We start from the raw sequence: 22,326 nt of genomic DNA, 5'->3' as shown, positions 1-22,326 counted from the left end.
GACTCGCCCGCTTCGCAAGGCACACAGGCCTCTCTCCCCTGCTTTGCTAGCAGAAGCATTTTATTATTTCCCGTGGAGTGATCCTCTCATTCAGACTAAATTTAAAAACCTGCCTGCCATTTGCATGGTGTGCTCACTCACAACCATCCCCCGTACCCTTACAATCCTGAAATATCCTTTTAAGGCTGTCTTTGACTGTGGGGTGCAGCCCAATGACAAGGACCACAAAAGAGCTCCGACCCGATTTAGTGTCGCTCAATGCAGACTTCGGACTGACGCAGTATCTTTCAGTTTGATATATTATTGTGGGAGTTTTCTTTATTTCCTGCTTTTGAGTGGCCAATATGCAGATTACAATCGGCATTACTGCTAATGTTTCTTTCATAATTCATTCACTTCTAGCATATTTCAAGGAGGAATATAGGTTGATGACTATTCAAAACTGACGACTCACTGGGAAGGTTAAGGGTCAGGTGGACAACTCACCAGCCTAATCCAAGTCCAAAAATATTGTTGAAGTCTATTTGTTATTATCACCAATAGGCTAATGTTCAGCATGTGTATGTTGCTCCCCTCCCCAAATGGGTACTTTTAAAAAAAATTATTAATGATTCATATTGTCAGTGGTGAGTTGCATTGTGCCTTTCTTAATCATTTATGCTTTGGTGGAATGAACCAATAATGCTGAAGTCATCCAAGTCTCACAGTTGCAGCAGAATTACTAAGCATTAATGGGACAGTTATTTGGATTGTTATGAAAAATACTGATATGGTAAATCTAAGCTGCAAGCAATTAAAATGTATATTTAAACCATACATGTGATTTACATGAAATGCTTAATATAATACGTATCTACTTTTCCAGCACACTTCCCTTGATGGATATGGCGAATCACAAAGCCAACCCTCCAAATCAAGTAGCAGACAAAATCTGCCACGATGTAGGAACTCAGTGGCATCTACGACTGAAGAGCAACCCCATGTTGGAAATTATAGGCTGCTAAAGACTATCGGCAAGGGAAACTTTGCAAAAGTAAAATTAGCACGACATGTTCTGACTGGAAGGGAAGTGAGTTTTATTTTGTATATTTCATCTCTACCGGAATCTCGTATCCATTTCTGTTCTATTGCAATTATTTTGTCATTTCTTCATCTTGTATTTGCGTATTTGAAATTATTTCACTATTAGACTTTTTGAAGTTTTAATAATCTTATTTGAGTTCCTCCGCATATCATTTGTTGTTTCTATTGACCTGCAAAGGCTGAGGCAATCATGCCAATTGTTTTGGCATGCCAATAGCAGAGTGAAACAGGCTTGTGGTCCTCATTGATAATATGTAGGCCGAAGCAGTAACAGTTCAAATGTTGCTGTTCTGTTCCTTATCTCTGGTATCTTTTGGTGGATACAGCAAGATTTTCTGAGATACTTCTGAAGTGACATCAGAATCGTTGTTAGTGTTCAAAGATATTTAAGAAATAAAGAGGAATACTACCAATGTTAACTATAGATTTGTTTCCGTTTATCTTAATTTTTAGCCATATTTTTGTCAATTATATTAGAAGCAAAACTATCTGATTTTTTAGAGATTCCTTCTGTTGAAGATTAACATAGGATAATTTAAGGGAAAATGATTTGTTTTACTTTCAATGAAAGGAGAATGTGTAAATCTCAGTTTTTAAATAAATTCCCGGACCAAACCTTACAGGTGCTTTTCCCAAAATGCTTGTTTTTTTTTGAACTGGGCATATTTGAATGTCAGATGATTCTGAAACTTAAACCAGTGGCTAAGAGTAAAATGAATACTAATGCATACTAATCTAAGAGTACATGTATTTTAGCTAAAATATTTTAAATGTAAAATAATGAAATAAGCATTCTGTTGATTACTGCCAAAATCTTTTTCAGGTTGCTGTTAAAATAATTGACAAAACTCAGCTCAATCCTACCAGTCTACAAAAGGTAAGGCTTTCTTTAATCATTAGTTCATTTTCACTGCTGCTTTCATAGAGACAAGCAGAGAAAATGCAAGTAATTTTTGTTTTGTGTTTGCATGTACTTTATTGACAAAGGGAAATATAACTTTGTGAAATTGGAAATTGTGTAAACATAGGCTTGATGTAATGTTAGTGTACCATGCCTTATTAAGCAAGTAACAGCTGGATACAAGTAGAAAATTAGTTTCATATGCCTGTATTGTTTGCAGAGGATGGGTGGTTACAACTACAAACCCTTCAACTGGGGGGTTGAATATCATTGTATGGAAGAATGTTATTATTTTGCAATTACTCCAATCATTACATGAACAATATCATTTAAATGCCATAGTGGAATGTCAGCTCAAGAGCATGATTGCAACTCTTCATTTGTGTACATTAGCATTTACTGGACATGAGATATAAATCTACTTTCACATATCTATGAAAATAGTTTTTTTTAAGAGAAGGTCATTGCGCCTCAGTACTGGAATTTTATTTACTGAGGATGCCTGTTTTGCATTAGAGTAGTATGTTGTGAAAGTTAAGTTGCAAATTTAATGATCTAAAGGATCCAGAATAAGTTGTTCACGTGATACTATTTTGTCAATAGAAATCTGTTGCAGAATTATAGAAGCATATTTTTTGTTGTTAAGACCTGTGTTATTCATTGCTGTATTTATCTTGAGGGCTGTTAATCTGCTTTTGAGATTGGTTCATTCATATAGTGGGAAGGGAACATACAAAAGATAGATCTGTGGAATATTGGATTTGTGAGAACAGTAGGTTTAAGATATTGTCAAAAATTTCTGTATGGTGCTTCAAAGAACACTACTTATGCAAAATTTTGCACTTTTTTGAGGTGATGTGCTAAGTATACCATAACTTCACAGAATGTCATTTGATACTGTGTACAGATTAACTTTGATCAAGGTATTAATATGTCAGCAAGGTATAAGGTTTGACAATAGTTTATGAAGAGTCTACAATGAAATATTGATATAATGTCATGTCTGTAAATTACTCACTGTGCATTTCAGTATTTTCTTTTACAACTTTCAGAAAGTCAATTTCAAAATATAGATGCTACAAGGGCAACTCTTTCCTAAATTCTTCAGCTTGTGTTTCAAAAATAAGGGAGTAAGATTGTGTGAAGTGCAAATGTCGGCTTATGACATCTGCACTAAGTTGTGCTGCGGGCTCAATATTTTTTATAAATACTTTGTTTTTGTGTATTTGTCTGCAGTTTGACAAAGTGCTTGAAACAAAGTTGCATAATGTTTCAGGTGTCTGTGCTGTAAATGAATAGTGTGTAATGGTCATAATCTATATTCTTGTGTTGTAATACCATTTACTCATATTTTGAATATCATAACTATCTTGTGCAATAAACTTATTGATGAATATGATATGCAAAATTGACTATTGTAGCCTCTCGGAAACTACTTGAGTATTAGTGTTGGGAAGTCTATGGTCATGCGCTTTGGTAAAATGAATAAAGTCATATACTATTTTCTAAACGGGAAATAATTCAGAAATTGCAGGTGCAAAGGAACTTGGGATTCCTCATACAGGATTCCCTGAAGATTAACTTGCAGCTTGAGTCAGTGATAAGACTACATAATGTTAGCATTAATTTCAAGGGGATTGGAACAATAAATGCAAGGGTGTAATGCTAAAGCTGTATAAGACATTGGCTAGGCCTCACATTGAACATTGTGAACAGTTTTGGGTCCCTTATCTGAGAAAGGATGTGCTCCCATTGGAGATGGTCCAGAGGAGGTTATTGAGAAAGATCCTGGGAATAAAAAGGTTAACATATAAGGAGCTTTTGGCTCTGGGCCTGAACTTGAGTTTAGAAGAATGAGGGGGATCTCATTGAAACATATTGAAAGGCCTAGATAGAATGGATGTGGAGAAGCTTCTTCCAATGGTAGGGGGAGTCTAGGACCAGAGGGCTCAGCTCCGAATAAAGGGACATCCTTTTAGTGCGGAGATGAGGAGGAATTTCTTCAGCCAGAGGGTGATGAATCTGTGGAATTCTTTGCCACAGATGGCTGAGGAGGACAAGTCAGTGGGTATATTAAAAGTGGAGGTTGATAGGTTTGTGATTAGTAAGGGTGTCAAAGGTTACAGGGAGAAGGCTGGGAAATGGGGTTGAGAGGAAAAGTAAACCAGCCAGGATTAAAAGGCAGGGCAGACTTGATGGCTGAATAGCATAATTCTGCTCCTATGCCTTATGGTCTTGTGGTTTAGTGACAGAGATGAAGTTCTTAGTTGTATGAAGTTATGGGGAAGCGGAATGACGTTAAATGGGTTCAACTGTCTGAACCCAGAGCTTTCTTGTGTAAGTGGTATGAAAATGATTGTTATATTTATTGTCTTGTTAGAATCCCTTTTTACAAGGTTAAGTCAAAAACCGTAACTGTCCTTGTGAGACACATTTACTGCTCTCATGATCATCAAAAATGGAATTTTCTACTAGTCACCTGACTCTTTTGCATTGTGGCTGTTGCGAAGGCTGAGGAATCTTTGTATTCAGTATTACTACAGCAAGCATTGTTCCTTCACATAGAGATTCTGCAAGAAAGGAGTAATATTAGAACTGATGGATATATATGACAGAATACTTAGTCTGAGCTGCATCTCAAATAGAAGACCGTATATATAAAATGGTGCACCTCAGGGGGTCAGCATTGGGACCGCTGCTTTTTACATTGTTTGTCAATGATTTGGATAATGGAATTGATGGCGTTGTGGCAAAGTATTCCGTTTAGGTAGTGCTGAGGAAGCAAAGCGATTGCAGCAGGACTTGGACAAATTGGAAGAATGGGCATAAAAGTGGCAGATGGAATACAATGTTTGGAAATTTATGATAATGCAGTTTGGTAAAAGGAACAATAGTGTGGACTGTTATTTAGGTGGGGAGAAGGTTCAAACATCTGAGGTGCAGAGGGACTTGGGAATCATCGTGCAAGGCTCCCAGAAGGTTAATTTACAAGTTGAGTCCGTGGTGAAGAAGGCAAATGCAATGTTACCATTTATTTCAAGGCGAATAGACTATAAAAGCAAGGAGATAATGGTGAGCCTTTATAAAGACGCTAGTCAGGCCAGACTTGGAGTATTGTCAACAGTTTTGGGCCCCATATCTCAGAAAGGATGTGTTGTTATTGGGGAAAATCTAGAGGAGGTTCACAAGGGTGATTCTGAGAATGAAGGGGTTAACATGAGCATTTGGCAGCTTTGGGCCTGTACTCACTGGAATTTAGAAGAATGCAGGGGGATCTCATTGAAACCTACCAAATGTTGAAAGGACTAGATGGGGTGGAGAGGATGTCTCCAGTAGTGGGATTATCCAGAACTGGATGACATAGCCTCAACATTGAGGGGCAACCCTTTAGAACAGAGTTGGGGAGGAATTTTTTTAGCCAGAGAGTAGTAAATCTGTGGAATGCTCTGCGTCAAGACTGCATGAAGGCCAAGTCCATCCGTCTGTTTAAGGCGGAAGTTGATGGTTTCCTGATCAGTCCGGACATTAAAGGATATGGCGAGAAGACAAGTGTTTGGGGTTGATTGGAATCCAGGATCAGCTATGATGGAATGGTGGAGCAGACTCGATGTGCTGAATGGCCTAATTCTACTCCTATGTCTTGTGATCCTTATCTGCCTAGAAGCAATGCCCAGCTGTACACAGATGTACTCAACTGTGGTGCAATATCTGGCTTATGCAATAATTTCCTTTGCAAAAAGCAGCAATTTTTCAATGCCACTTGACAATGAAAGCTCAGATTGCTCACATAAGCTCAAGTTGCCACAGTGGTGGCTCAGATGGTTGTTATCATGAGGTAAAAACAGAATGTGTTGGAAACTCAGGAGATCAAGTAGTAACTGTGAAGCAGAAACAGATTTAACATAACAGGCTGAGGATCTTTCATCAGAATTGGGAAGGAGGGAAAACAAACTAATATCTAACATAAGTTGGCTTTCATGGGTCTGGATCAGTGTTGAAGGAGCTTGTCAGGTTGAGAAGCTGTTCTCCCAATTGGGAACGAGTATTGCTGAAGTGATGCTTTGGGACAGTGGCTGTGTGGAACTCGATCCTGTTGTCCTACCTCAGAACAGCATTCACTTTGCCACTCCAGCTTCTCCGCCAGTGATTCTGCTGAGTCATGGAGTGCAGTTTCTTGTGTTCAGTCAGCAGGGGCAATGGCAGGGTCATTAAGTTGCTTGCGTTGATCTTCAGAAGTGCCTTTCACTTTCAGCTAGGGCTGCAGGAGAATTGTGGCCAAGGATCACTTGGAAGCAAAAACACACCAGACCATTGAAACTTACAAGGATGAATGATCTGCTCGTGGTTGTAATCAGTGTGATATAATCTCAGTTTTAAATTTGGTTTGGAGTATTTGTATTTTGCTGGCTTTTACTTTTGCATGTTGTCTTACCAGGCAGCTGATGGCTAGGGATGGAAAACTCAGCGGTTTAGATCCAAGGAAAGATTGGCTTGCTTTCACAGACGGAGTTTGACCTGCTAAGCTTTCTTCCACCATTTTCTGTTTATTTCCTCTCTCCACATACGCAATTTTTATTTTTGTTTATTTGCTTACCTGAGATTGTGCTAACCAGTTATGCACTCCAGTTAGTTCATCACAGAAGACCCTGGAAGAAAGTGTTTCATCTAAGCGGTTTTCCATTCTCTTCCAATTTCCTGCTCTGCTTCATTCTCTTGCTTGATTGCATAGCAGATTTGCATAGCCTGGACTGCACAAGTTGCACAACAGCCAACAGATGATTGCAAATCTCAGTGCCACTATACCAGGTACTGCAGAGCAACTCTAAATCAGGGCAGGCAGTGGAAATGTTGTTTCTATGAGGTTTACTTCGTCACATTTTGTACTTGAGCTCAGTGTATGCATTCCAGAATCGTGTGAGTGGGTTATGCATTTGAAATACAGGTCCTGCTGCCAATGGATAGCCCTTGCTGTCCAGGGCTGAATCCTTCACATTCAATCAAGACTTGCACAAAGCTCATGCAGCAGAATTACCATGTGTAGTCTATAAAGCAACACATACAAAATGCTGAAAGAACTCAGCAGGTCAGACACCACCTATGGAAATAAATAAACAGTCAACCTTTTGGGCTGAGGCTGTTCTTCAGGTGGCATCTGGTACTAAAGAAAGTTTGCAATCCTCATGGAAAAAAATGTTACCTCTACGTGGCAGGAGGAAAGGAAATGCCATTTCTTTCCTGAGTAATGTGTTTTGGTGATATATATACACACACACATACATATATACAAGATACTGCATCCACCATTTGCAGCCCAGCAGAAGCTAAAAGTTTTGACCTTGATTTTTCACCAAGTGGCCTGTTCCCTGCTCTGAGGTTGTAGTGGTCACTGCAGCATATAACAGACTGGAAACTTGCGCTGAATTGGAGGCACCTTACTGCCTTTCAATGTTATCCTGCAGTGCAACAAGTTCCATTTTCCATTTAACAATTGTGGCATGTTGTGGCTTGGTGTTTTTTTTTTACTGAGTGCAATTATTATCTTGTTGAGTAGCTGGCATGCTTGCCAGAGACAGCAGTTTTAACCCCAGGAAGTGTCCGGGTATACAGCAGGCAATTCCAGAGCCTGCATCTTCCAGGTATGTTGGAGAGTTCATAAACACTTGGTTTTAATGGTCTCTCGACTACTTCCTTTCTCCTTACTTTAGTCTTCTAGCGACCTGCCTTGCTCAGTTTGCTAATTCTCTCGGTCATGATGGAATTGCTATATTTGATAACTCTTGGCTTGTGCAAAAACCTTGAAAGCAAGAAAAAGCTATTAGCATTTGTCACATTGCATTAAAACATCCCAATATACAAAATATTTATGGAATTGCAGCAACAGCCAAAATCACCCAGCAATTGCCCATTGCTATTAATGACATCTGAATAGCTTTGTTGCGGAAAGGAATTGGTGAGATGGAGCGTTAGCAATGGGGTTCCATCCTATACTTAGCATATGTAGCTGTGTTTGAAGAAAGGGTGTAATTCAACATTGATCTCTATGATGGCAACACTGGCATCTAATCAAGTATAGATGCTAATGAATCTTGTAATCTGCACACTTCTGATAAATATTATGAGAGCACTCATTAATAGTTTCAGTGTAACAACTTGCAGTATAATTCACAGCAGAGCTGAATTGTTCAAGTATGCATTAGACCATATTTTGGTATTCAAATAGTGGCTATAGTGACCATCACCTTACTTACTTGAGCCCTTAGCCCCTGAATAGAGCACAGGCCATCGATAACCTCCCATCTCCATCGTCCTCTGAAGTTGATGCTATGGTTAAAATTCATCAACGCTTTGCAATCCATTGCATCCACTGTACAGGGGATCCGTCTATACAGTTTCACCAGAGCCCTATTGGCCAGCCTTACCAGTTTCTACCTCTCGTGATGGGGACATAGAGTTGGACTTTGAGAGGCAAACTTAACTTTGTGTGTCTTGTATTTTTTACAATATTTTTGGCTTAAGCAATTTATTGTAATTTTTTTTGTTATACTATGGCTCAAAAGGAAATCTGCAGCCTGAATATTATGTCTTCATCTGTTGTACCCAATTATTTCAGTGAATCAAATTTGTCATCTAAATGAAAGTTAATAAATGATATCTAATCCTGAAGTAAAATTGGGAGTAGTTTGTTCAGATGCAATAGAAATTGTAAGGAGAAGTTTTAAAGGAAAGTATGTTAATGAACATACTATGTTAACTCAATCTATTTCAAGACATTGCTATAATTATTTATTTTTATAGGCTCCTTTCTCATCCAGTGTTTGAATTCGTAAAGTGCTTTGGTACAATAGATTTAGTTTATGATTTTCTTAAACTGCTGTTCATAAGGCATTTTGAAATCCATCAACAGAGTGTCTTTTATGTTGGTGCTATGTAAGCAGTCCTTAATCTAAACACAGGTATTGCAGTGGATATGGGGGAAGAAAATGAGTTTCTAAACTGTGTAACTGGTTTATTCACAATGGGTTTATTATTACTGATATATGCTGTGAAATTTGTTTTGTGACAGCAATACAGTGCAATACATAAATAGGTTACTAAGAAATATAAAAATAGGTAAATTGTGTAAAATGAACAAAATAGCAAGATAATTTTCATGGACTTCAGAAATCTGTTGGTGGATGGATAGAAGTTGTTATTAACACAATGAGTGTGTGCCTACAGAATCACAATCAGGTTTTTTGTTATTGACGTGTTATGAAATTTGGTTTGCAGCAGCAGTACAATGCAATACATAAAGTTACTGTGTTACAGTAAGAAATATATTTAAAAATAGTGTAAAAGGACAGTAAAATGATGAGTTAGTGTTCATGGACTGTTCTGAAATCTGACTGCAGAGGGGAAGAGGCTGTTCCTAAAACATTGAGTGTGTGTCTCCATGCTCCTGTACCCCCTCCCTGATGGTAGTAATGAGAAAAGGGCGTGTCCTGGTAGTGAGGGTCCTCCCTAATGGATGCCACCTTGAGGCCCCACCTTTTGAAGATGTCCTCGATAGTGGGGAGGCTAGTGTCCATGAATGGAGCTCACTGAGTATGCAACCCTCTGCAGCTTTTTCCATTCAGTGCTTTGCTGCCCATGCCAGGCAGTGATGCAACCAGTCAGAATGCTCTCCACTGTACATTTGTAATTCTACTCTAATTGCACTGTGTATGTGCACTAATGTCATACATGATGCAGTTACAAATCCTACAATAATTCTATGTTTCATTAAGCAGCATAGTGGTTAGCACAATGCTTTACAGTACAGGCGATCGGGGTAAAATTCCCAGCACTGCCTGTATGGAGTTTTATTTTCTCCCCCCCCCCCCCCCCCCCCCCCTTGACTGGGTTTCCTCCTGGTGCTCTTGTTTCCTCCCACAGCCCAAAGACCTACTTGTTGGTAGGTTAATTAGTTGTAAGTTGTCCCATGATCAGGCTAGGATTAAATTGGGGAATGCTGGGCAGTGTGACTCAGAGGGTCAGAAGGACTTAGTCTTCTCTGTATCTCAATGAATAATATTTTTTTAAAATCTTACGACACAGACTGTTATTTAGAATAGAATATGTCCTTTTGCTTGCTGATGTTGCAGTAGCAAATCCTGTGCCCATAATGATTTCTGAATAATCATTTAATTAAAATATGCTGGACAACTTTTTTTTTTTTTTTGAAACTTCATGGAAAAAATGTTGAAAAATGTAGATGGGTGGTTTAGTAAGTTTGCAGATGGTACACAGATGGATGGTGTTGTGGGTAATGTGGAAGATTTCCAAAGGATATAGTGGGATATAGATTGGTTATAGATATGGGCAGAAAAATGGCAGACGAAGTTTAATCTAGCCAAATATTTAGTGTTACACTTCGGGATATCAAATGTAAATAGCTAGTACACTGTTAATGGCAAGACCTTTAACAGTGTTGGTATACAGAGATATCTTGGGGTCCAAGTCCATAGATCCCTGAAAATGGCTTCACAGGTTGAATGCGTGGTTTTTAAAATTAAATCATATGGCATGCTTGCCATTATTAGTTGACACATTACTAAAATCAGGAAGTTACTGTATGTTATGGATTTATAAAATTCTAATTGGGTACATCTGGAGTATTGCATTTAATTCCAGTCACCCCATTAAAAGAATGCGGAGGCTTTGGATGTGGTGCAGAAGAGTTTTACCAGCATCCTGCCTTGATTCGAGGGAATGTTACTATAAGGAGAGGTTGGACAATCTTGGGTTATTTTCTCTGGATTAGAAAGGGTTGATGGGAGATCTGAGAAGTTTACAAGATTATGGAAGGCATAGAATTCAGCTGGTAGCTTTATCTCAGGATTGAAATGTCTGATACTGGAGGGTATGATTTAAGGTGAGAAGGCGCAAGTTCAAAGAGGTATGACAAGTTTTTAAACACAGGTGCTAGTTTGGAAGTTTATGTTGCATGGGATATGGGGAGATGGTTTATTGGATTCGTAATTGTTTCAGTGGTAGGAAATGGAGGGTGATGTGTGAGTGTTTGTTTAGTAGTGTGCCACAACGGCTGGCTTTGGGACCTTTGTTATTTGTAATTTATGCAAATGATTTGGATGTGAATGTTTGGCATGGTTTGTAAATCTGTGGATGATACTATAGTAGGTGATGTAGATAACGTAGAAGGTTATAAAATGTGTGTGTTTCTCTGTATATCTAGATCGGGTAGGTACTGAAGATTAGCAAATGTCTTTCTATCCATACAAATGATTTCCCAAATTGCAATACCTCACATATCAGGGAGGATTTGTACAGTGAAAGGTAATGACCTGAGGAGTGCTATGGAATAGAGGGACATATGAGTGCAAATGCATAGTTCACTGAAAGTAGTGCCATAAGTAGTTGGAGTGATGAAAGTGTTTGGCACACTGGTCTGCATCAGTCAGGGCATTGAGCACAGAAGCTGGGAAGTTATGATGCAGCTACACAAGATGTTGGTGAGGCCATACTTGGAGTATTGTGTACGGTTTTGGTTACTCTATGATAGAAGAGATGTTACTAAATCAGAAAAAGGTGCAAAAAAAAAGATTGACCAGGACGTGGCCTGGATTTGCAGTGCTTGAGTGACGGAGGTTGTGTAAACTAGGACTTTGTTCGGTGGACTGTAGGAGATTTGGGGTGAAGCTATGGATGCATTATTTATTTATTCAGATATACTGCACAGTAACAGGCCCTTCTGGCGCAGTGAGTCAGCCTTGCCCCATTACACCCGTGTGAGCAGTTAACCTGTTGACCCATACATCTTTGGAATGTGAAAGGAAACTCAAGCGCCCAGAGCAAACACACACAGTCACAAAAGGCAAAATCCTCACAGGCATTGGTGGAATTGAATCTGGGACACAGGCACTGTGATAGCATTATACTAACCTCTATGCAACTGTGGCACCCCCATGGTCATAAACATAATGAGGGATATGAGATCACGAGGACCCTGGTATATAGTCTTTTCCTGATGATGAGCAGTTGTGGTAAAAGCAAGAATGTATAAGTTTAAAAAGAGAGGTGAGACATTTAAAAGGGACATCAGCGACAGGTTCTTCACAGAAAGGGTAGTGCAGATTTGCAATGAGCTGTCTGAAATAGTGGTTGAGGCATGTACTTTGGGAGCAATTAAAATTCATCTATGTAAGTAACATGGATGGGAAGGGTTTAGAGCAAAATAAGTCAAACGCAGGTAGATGGCACAAGCTCAGTGGACAAGTTGCACCGAAGGGTCTGATTCCAGGCTATGTAATTCCATGACCTTATCAGAAAATGGACATTGCCAGGTTCCTGAGTAGCTGCTTTGAGTCGGGTTGGAGCTTTTAACTAATGTAAGAGGCAGTTAAAACGACTTAGTTGTGGCATGCTGTTCCAGTTAGAGGATCAAACTTTCATAAGCTCTACATGCTCTGTGTAAAAGTCTTAGCACCCTAGATTTTTTTTTTATATAAATTTTGTTTTGGATGTTTATTTTTTGCCTTCTGCACTAGTGTGTCAGTAGAAAAGAGCAGACTTTAGATTTCCAAACATTCATTTCCCAAAAAATTAAATGTTCCAGACAGTCTTGCACTTCATTAAAGAAAGAAACATTTTAAGTATTGACAACTTTTCAAATTAAAACTTAATTACTTTGTAGGTATATAGCCCACTGCATGATTAAACAAAGATAACAAATGGGTGCAAATGATCAATGATATAATGTTGTGAATGATCTAAACTGATAGTGTGAGGTACCTACCTGCTTTAAGCAGGCTTCAATTACACTGGTGCCCGGGAAAAACATGGTGACCTTAATGACCATCGCCCAGTTGCGCTTACATCCACAGTGATGGAACGCATCAGCTTCTGCCTGAGAGGCAACTTGGAACTGCTCCAGTCTGCCAACTGGAACGACAGGTCCACAGCAGATGCCAGCTTATTGGTTCTTCACAAGCCCTGGAACATCTGGACAGCTAAGATGCATACATCAGGATACTCATGTGTTACAGATCAGATTTTAACACCATCATCCCTCAAAACTAATCAGGAAACTCTTAAGACCTGGGCCTCAATATCCCCTTGTGCAATTGGATCCTGGATTTCCTCAATCGTCGACCCCAATCAGATCGGATTGGCAAAAACATCTCCTCCATGATCTCCTTCAACAAGGTGTACCACAAGGCTGTATACTTAGTGCCCTGCTGAATTCATTTTACACCTGTGACCATGTGCCAAGTACAGCTCCAATACCATGTTTATGTTTGCTGATGACACCGCTGTTACAGGCTTTATCAAAGCTGGTGATGATTCCGCATTACAGGAGGCAGATTTGGCTGAGTGATGCCATAACATAACCTCTCATTCAATGTCAGCATGACAAAAGATCTGATTCTAGACTTGAGGAGAGGAAAACCAGAGATCCATGAGGCAGTCCTCATTGGAGGATGAGAGGGTCATTAACTTCTAACTTTCTGTATGTTACTATTTCAAAGGACTTATCCTGGACCCAGCATGTAAAATTAATAGCAAAAAAAGCATGACATTGCCTCTACTTCCTGAGGAGTTTGTGGAGTTTCGGTATGACATCAAAAACTTTGACAAACTTCTATAGATGTGTAGTGAAGAATATGTTGACTGGCTGCATCACGGCCAGGTATGGGAACAGCAAAGTCTTTGAATAGAAATTCCTACAAAAAGTAGTGAATTTGACCTAGTGCATCATAGCTAAAGCCTTCCAACTATTGAGCACATCTACATAAAACATTGTCGTAAAAAGCAGTATCCATCATAAAAGATCCTCACAACCAGGCCATGCCCTTTTCTCAGTGCGGCCATCTGGTAGAAGGTACAAGAGCCTCAGGACTCGCACCACTAGGTTCAAGAACAGTTACTACCCCTCAACTATCAGGTTCTTGAACAAAAGGGGATAACTATACTCACCTGCCCATCTATTGGGGCATTCTCACAACCAATGATTTGACTTTTTTAGGACTCTTTATCTTGTTATTTGATGCTCTCATTATTTTATTGCTATTTATTTATATTTGCACTTGCACTGTTTGTTGTCTTTTGCACTCTGGTTGATCTTTTATTGAATCTTGTTATAGTTACTACTCTATAAGTTTGCTGAGTATACCTGCAGGGAAAAGAATCTCGTGGTGTATTTGGTGACATCTATGTACTCTGATAATATTTGAACTTTGAACTGAAAGGGTGGTAGAAGGAATCAAACTGGACGAAGGACAACCAAATTAAAAGGTAAAGGTGTGGCAGATATGACAGTTTAACCTCACGCCAGAACAAGAGTGAGCAGAGCAACAAGACACAAGGTGGTCATCCTACATCAGCAAGTTTTTAATCCCATGCAGAAATTTTGCAGCAGTCAGAAGTTTTAAGATGTTCTGACCAAGCTTTTCTGAAGAAGCTCAAAGAAATGGGCAAGGTTGAGGATCAGAAACACAGTGGTCAGCCATGGAAACTGAGTGTAGCAGACAAGAGATACATCAAACTGATGTCCCTTCTAAATCTGAAGAAGTCCAGCACTATCAGCTCTGAACTCTCAAAACCCACTGGAACCCAAGTACACCCCTCAACAGTACAGAGGAAAAAATAGCTATTCCTCTGAAATGGAAACGAAGCAAAGAGATTCTGCTAAGTACAAAAACACAAGGACTGGGTTGCTGAACAACGGCAACAAGTGTTCCGGACTAGTGAGTCAAATTTTGACATTTCTGGCTCAAACAGGATGCAGTTTGTTCATAGAAGAACTGGAGAGCACTACACGGATGGATGGGTGTCTGCAGCCAACAGTGAAGTACGGCAGAGGCTCTCTACAGGGTTGGGCTGCATTTCTGCAAATACATTTGGTGATGTGGTCAGAATTATTGAAATCCTCAATGCTGAGAAGTATAAGCAGATTCTCGTCATCGCACCATCAGGAAGCCATTTGATTAGTCCCAACTTCATTCTACGGTAGGACAATGATCCCAAACACACGACTAAGGTCATAAAGAACTATCTTCGGCAAAGCGAAGAACAAGGAGTTCTGCAACAGATGGTATGGTCTCCACAGAGCCCTGATCTCAACATCATTGAGGCTGTCTGGATTTACCTGCAGAGACAGAAGCAAGTGAGACAATGTCTGCGGAAGAACTGTGGCAAGGTCTCCAAGATGCTAAGAATAACTTACTAGTTGGTAATCTTATAAAACTGCACGGCAGTATTCCTTAGAAAATTGATGACATTTTAAAGGCAAAGGGTGGTCACACTAAATATTGATTTAATATTTTTCTTGTTTCCTGCTAATTTTAGGATGTATAGAAACTTCATTACAATTTTTTAAACATTTGTTGAGCTGCTTATTTGACTGTACCTTGCTTTTCTGGATTTCAAATAGGGAAGTAGTTCACGTCAAATGAGATCAGTCAGAGTTTAATTGGTATGTGTTGGGGGAAGTTCACAGGTTGCCAGGTGGTTGTAATTTTATAGCCCCAGGTTAGAAACAAAACCACATACTTTGTTTTAATTGGCATATAACATTTTATAATTGTGGTAAACATATACAAGAATTGTACGTTTAAGAACTTGGTAGAGATTAGTGCATTTTTTCAGGAAGAAGTCATGTATTTAATTGTCCATTGTGTAAGTCCCAATCCATTTTCAAGAAAGAAATGCTTGGAATTAAAAAAAAGTTTGGGGGAGGAAAAAGCTTCTGACATGAGGAAATTGACTTCTTTTGAGCATTTCTTCTCATTTTGCCAAAGAATACTGTATTTTCTTGTGATTTTCTTATTTTTCTGTACTTGAAAATGCAATGAATAGTCATAGTCATACTTTATTGATCCCGGGGGAAATTGGTTTTCGTTGGTTTTCATAATCAATTAATTTTGTACAATATGGTGTAGAATTCCATTGTGCAAACAAAATATTTTTTTCTTGATTACTTAGAAATCTGGTGTTTATGGTTTTACGTACATGCTTTTTTTTTTGTGTCCATCCTGGCCTGTAAATTCCTGGACAGTCAATTATTGGTAATAACAAATCATTGCAATGAAAGCTTTCTGGTGTTTTTAAAATGTATAAGAGTGCATTGTTTAAAGGAAGTGCCTTGTGTTGGTAAATCCAAAAACGATGTAGGTATTGTGGGGAAACGGTGTTAATTGCAAGTAGTAAAACACTGACATTTTACCTCTCGCTGGAAAGATAAGAATGGTTGACGGACAATTCTTGTTTACTGATTCTTCCAATGCCATTCATTTGATGTGACTGCAGATATGATTTCAGCTGACATCTTGTGTATGAATGCCAAGAGCATCTCTGATCATTGTTACATACTTGCATGATGACTTGTTGTTTTCTTTCCTCTGCACAGTCTGTTGTAGTACACTGCAGAAGGGGATTAAGCAGAAGCAAATTTACGCAGTATCTTGATAAAACTGTAGTCGTGCATTTACCATTACAATATGTTGGGCATTTATCTTCTGAGCTAACTAGAAAAGGTGTTGTGCTGCTTCAAAACCATAGTTGTGCCTTGCCATGCTATTGGAAAATACACGGATTTGGGTCATAGTTTGTACAACTTGGAATATCAAATCCAAGATGAGTTCTTGTTTTCATGTTTATTTTAATTTTTTAAAGTTACTGTTATGTTAGATTTCATCTTCTATCAAAGGGGATTCTGTTAAATATTGCAGGCAACGACATTCTCATCTAACGTCACCATAGATAGATGCATAGTGATAAGCCTTCAGCCCACTGTTCAACGCTACTTGTATTAGGTGATCCAAATACCCCTTCAACTTTGTGTTTTGTCTATTTGCATGTTTCTTTGTCTGTTTTCATGTTTGTATGTGTATTTTTCTTAGTGGATGGGGAAAGTAAAAAGATCAAATGGTAATAGAGAAACTAGATCCAAATCTAATCCAAGGGGACCTGAAAAAAGACAAAATGTGAGTGAGAGTAGTTGTGCAAGAAAGGGGAAATGAGGCAGATGGCTGTCGGGGAATTGCAATAAAATGAGGATAAAAGAGTAAATATTATGAAGGACGTTATACCAGCAATACTGCTCCTTCCACTGTTTGAACATTTGAGGATACAAGAAAATTGGCTCTGTTGGGAGGTCTAGTTCAGAATTCTATTGAGGTTAACTTGAAGATGAGTTGGCAGTAAGGAAGGCAAATATATTGTTAGTATTTATTTCAAGAGGACTAGAATATAAAAGTAAGAACGTACTGCTTAGGTTTTATAAGGCATTAGTCAGACTGCGTTTGGAATATTGTGAGCAATTTTGGGCCTTGTACCTAAGGAAAGGTGTGCTGGCCCTGGAGAGGTTGCGTTTCTTCAGCTGGAGGTGGTGAATCTGTGGAATTTGTTGCCACAGCAGGTTTTGGATGCCACACCAGGTGGATGTATTTAAGACCAGGAATGATAGGTTCTTGATTAGGAGTGACAGTAGATTAGTAGGCCGACTGTCTTAAATCTACTGGTATATTTTGGCCATCATATTCTTGAATGGACTTTGGTCCATTTGTTTCATTTGAAGGAAGGAAAAATAAACTGGAGGTAAGAATTGTAATGTTCAAGAAATGGTTTGGTAGGAAGCTGGATGAGAGGAGTATGGAGAGCTGTGGTCTAATTGCAGGTCAAAGACCTTCCATCATTAAGGGCCACCATCACACGGGTTATGTCCTCCTATTGCTGCCATCAAGGAGGAGGTACAGGGACCTGAAAGTGCACATCCAGCCTGGAGACACCAGGGAAGGTCATCTGATTCCAAACAATTGGTTTATTGATCATTACAGACAGTCTGTCTAGTGTTTTTTTTCACTTCCTCCTCTCTCCGTCTTTTCCCCAACTATGATTTTTTTTTCCCCCTGTCACTTGCCCTCTTCCTATTCTCAGGTCACAATAGAGACCCGTATCAGAATCATGTTTATCATCCCTTACATTTGTCTTGATTTTTTTGTGTGTGGCAGCAGTCCAATGCAATGCATAAATTACTACAGTGCTCTACAAAAATCTTGGGCACCCTTGTATGTAGAAGGCTTTTGCAGTGTACTGTACTTATTGTAACTTGTGGATATTCTATATTGCAATGTACTGCTGCCACTAAACAAATTTCACGACATATGCCAGTGATATTAAACCTGATTCTGACCAGGCTGGAATGAATAAGATGGGCTGAGGGGTCTTTTTCTGTGCTATAGTGCTCTGTGACTATGACCCTATCAAAGGCGCTACTGCAGATTTAAAGGCAGCTTTAGCAAGTTAAATTTGATTTTTAAATTGAACCAGTTTCTGCTGAATTGTAGAATTGGTATGTAAATTCGTGCATATTGAAGGACATAAGACTATTTACTAGAACTCCATTGTTTGTTGATGGAATTACCATACTATTGTTTCATTATGGCTGTGGGGCATGATTTTTATTTGGCTGTCAGCTCGTGACAGTAAAATGTGAAGTTTAGTTTAAAAGATGGAAGAATGAACAAGTTGATTCTGAGACTATTGTGTGGGTATTCCATTGTCTATCAAGTGTAATAATCATGAACTGGTTTATAGATGTATTGTTTTAGGAGGATTTAGGCAGTTAATTTTTGCCACAGTTAACCACAATTCAACAGATGTTTCTATAGAACACTGATAAGACTTGATTCTACAGCATTAACTTGATTTTGTATGTACTTCTGTGTAATGCTATTTGATCAAGGAATGATGTCTCATCTGATTAGCTGTCTAAGTTGCAATAATTATTTACATTTGCAATGTACAGCTTTCTAATGATAAAATTTTAAAATGAAGACATTTATTACTGTTCTTGTGTGACTGTATTTTACTGATATCTTATGTGCTTACTATTTTATGTGCCTTGTGCTGTGCATGCCCATTGGTATTGTGTTTTGCACCTTGGCCCCGGGGTAACACTTTTTTGTTTGGCTGTATTTGTATATGGATGAGCAACAGTCAAGTCAAGTTTTTTGTCATTTCGACCATAAGCTGCTGGTACAGTACACAGTAAAAATGAAACAACATTCCTCCAGGACCATGGTGCTACATGAAACAACACAAAACTACACTAGACTATGTGAGACAGCACAAGGCTACAATAGGCTACATAAAACAACATAAAAACTGCACTAGACTACAGACCTGCACAGGACTACATAAAGTGCACAAAACAGTGCAGGGCAGTACAATAATTAATAAACAAGACAATAGGCACAGTAGAGGACAAATTACAATATAATAATAAATGATGTAGATGACAGTCTAGACTCTGAGTATTGAGGAGTCTGATGGCTTGGGGGAAGAAACTGTTACACAGTCTGGTCGTGAGAGCCCGAATGCTTCGGTGCCTTTTGCCAGATGGCAGGAGGGAGAAGAGTTTGTGTGAAGGGTGCGTGGGGTCCTTCATAATACTGTTAGCTTTGCGGGTGCAGCGTGTGGTGTAAATGTCTGTAATAGCGGGAAGAGAGACCCTGATGTCTTCTCAGCTGACCTCACTATCCAATGCAGGGTCTTGCAACCCGAGACGGTGCAATTCCCGAACCAGGCAGTGATGCAACTGCTCAGGATGCTCTTGATACATCTTCTGTAGAATGTGGTAAGGATGGGGGGTGGGAGATGGACTTTTATCAGCCTTCACAGAAAGTAGAGACGCTGCTGGGCTTTCTTGGCTGTGGAGCTGGTGTTGAGGGACCAGGTGAGACTCTCCGCCAGGTGAACACCAAGAAACTTGGTGCTCTTAACGATCTCAACGGAGGAGCCGTTAATGTTCAGCGGAGAGTGGTCGCTCCGTGCTCTGTTGAAGTCAACAACCATCTCTTTTGTTTTGTTCACATTCAGAGACAGGTTGTTGGCTCTGCACCAGTCCGTTAGCCGCCGCACCTCCTCTCTGTATGCTGACTCATCGTTCTTGCTGATGAGACCCACCATGGTCGTGTCATCGGCGAACTTGATGATGTGGTTTGAGCTGTGTGTTGTAGCACAGTCGTGGGTCAGCAGAGTGAACAGCAGTGGACTGAGCACACAGCCCTGGGGGGCCCCTGTGCTCAGTGTGATGGTGTTGGAGATGCTGCTCCCGATTTGGACCGACTGAGGTCTCCCAGTCAGGAAGTCTAGGATCCAGTTGCTGAGGGAGGTGTTCAGGCCCAGCAGTTTCAGCTTTCCAATGAGGTGCTGAGGAATGATTGTGTTGAGTGCTGAACTGAAGTCTATGAACAGCATTCGAACATGTATGTCTTTTTTGTCCAGGAGGGTTAGGGCCAGGTGGAGGGTGATGGCAACGGCATTGGCATTGTCTGTTGAACGATTGGGAAGATATGCGAGCCGACTGCAGGGGGTCCAGTGAGGGGGGTAGCAGGGTCTTGATGTGCCTCATGACAAGCCTCTCAAAACATTTCATGATGGATGTGAGAGCAACGGGATGGTAGTTGTTGAGGCAGGACACTGAAGACTTTGGCACGGGGACAATGGTGGCGGCCTTGAAGCACGTAGGAATGATGGCGCTGCTCAGGGAGATGTTGAAGATGTTAGTGAGAACATCTGCCAGCTGGTCTGCACATCCTCTAAGCACTCTGCCAGGAATATTGTCTGGTCCAGCAGCCTTCCGTGGGTTGACCCTGCATAGAGTTTTCCTCACATTGGCCACGGTAAGACACAGCACCTGGGTCATTGGGAGGAGGCGTGGTCTTCCTCGCCACCACGTCATTTTCTGCCTCAAAACGAACGTAGAAGTTGTTCAACGTATCTGGGGGGGAGGCATCACCAGCACAGGCAGATGATGTTGTCTTGTAATTGGTGATGTCCTGAATACCCTTCCATATGCGCCGTGTGTCGCCGCTGTCCTGGAAGTGGCTGTGGATTCACTGGGCTTGTGCATACTTTGCCTCTCTGATGGCCCGGGACAGTTTGGCCCTCGCTGTTGTTAGAGCTGCCTTGTCGCCTGCTCTGAAGGCGGAGTCACGGGTCCTCAGCAGCGCATGCACCTCCGCGGTCATCCATGGCTTCTGGTTAGCGCGTGTAGTGATGGTCTTGGCCACAGTGATGTCATCGGTGCACTTGCTGATGTAGCTAGTCACTGATGCCGTGTACTCCTCTAAGTTGGTAGAGTCGCTTTTGGTTGCAGCCTCCCTGAACATGTGCCAGTCAGTGTGCTCAAAGCAGTTTTGAAGAGCAGAGATGGCTCCTGCTGGCCAGCATTTCACCTGCTTCTGAGCTGGTCTGGAGCATCTGATGAGTGGTCTGTATGCTGGAATAAGCATAACAGGGATGTGGTCTGAGTAACCGAGGTGGGGGCGGGGCTCCGCCCACTACGCGTTGGGGATGTTTCTATAAACTTGAACTCTCCTACTTAAGCTTCAGGAGAAGAAAAAACCAAGCAAATAAAAATGAAGCGATACCAAGATGCTAATTCAGTAGGACATAGTTCTCAAAGAAGGCCTTAATGACATCCCACTGGGCTGCTCAAGCTCTATCCACTTAAAATTCCTGGGCTGCTAGTTCCGGGAATCCTAGTTAAACCTTTATTTAATGCTGGGGGAGGAGAGCGAAGGTCTTTTTGTCCTAATGCTTCCAACAAATTTTCTTGGTACAAATTTATCTTTACAAAATCTTGACCCCTCCACAAATCAAAACATGCAATACTGTTTTCTGAAAACTGATGATTTTAAGCGATTGAGAAAGAGGCTGCGAACACTTTAAAGGAAAATGGGCTGCTCAACCTAAAAATTCAGTTCACCTTGTTTTGTGGTATTTATCTCACAGGAATATTTTGGTTCTAAGGTTGAGTTTTGGGGAATGATTGCCCTAATGAGGTGCAGGTGAGCAACTAATACTCCTGCCTTCAACAAAGTTGTGAGTAATCTCTGGAGTAACTCCGTGTAACTATTTTCCTCTTGTCATCTAATAGCTTTTGGATAGCAAAATTCTATTAGTCTCATATAACTATAGACCTCTCAACAATTGTATGTGGAAAGGGGTCCAGATTTCTGCCATTCTCATGTGTGTGAAAAGTGTTTTGAAATGTCATTCTTTAAGAGGTGTTGCATTAATTTTAAATTATGTTTCCTAGTTCAAGCTTTCCAAGTGATTAAACAGGTAACTATTTTAATATCTGAATTTTTTTTAAATTCTATTACTTTCAAATCAACACTATTATAACATTCTGAACTCCCAGAGAATTAACTCCTTTATTGTTATAATTGCTGCTAACTTGGGAGTCTAGATATCACTTTGGTAATCAAAATGGCCTGGCTTCCGATATCAGTATGTTCTTCCAAAGATCTGGTCTCAGAACTAATCACAGTACCCCAGGTATGGTCTAATCC

General features: G+C 40.1%; 1 protein-coding gene across 4 annotated transcripts in view; it reads left to right on the top strand.

Moving 5' to 3' along the window:
- mark1 (MAP/microtubule affinity-regulating kinase 1) overlaps positions 1-22,326 on the top strand; it is a 193,748-nt gene that overhangs the window by 657 nt on the left and 170,765 nt on the right. For all 4 annotated transcript variants that reach the window (XM_072265075.1, XM_072265073.1, XM_072265074.1 and 1 more), the window contains exons 2-3: positions 866-1,069; positions 1,907-1,960. In XM_072265075.1, the coding sequence (XP_072121176.1) occupies positions 866-1,069; positions 1,907-1,960 (258 nt within the window). The remainder of the gene's footprint in view (positions 1-865; positions 1,070-1,906; positions 1,961-22,326) is intronic.

This window comes from Mobula birostris, chromosome 8 (genome assembly GCF_030028105.1).
Source record: "Mobula birostris isolate sMobBir1 chromosome 8, sMobBir1.hap1, whole genome shotgun sequence".
Lineage (NCBI taxonomy): Eukaryota > Metazoa > Chordata > Chondrichthyes > Myliobatiformes > Myliobatidae > Mobula > Mobula birostris.
Note: the sequence above shows the minus strand (reverse complement) of the source record. Positions and strands in the feature narration are given on the sequence as shown.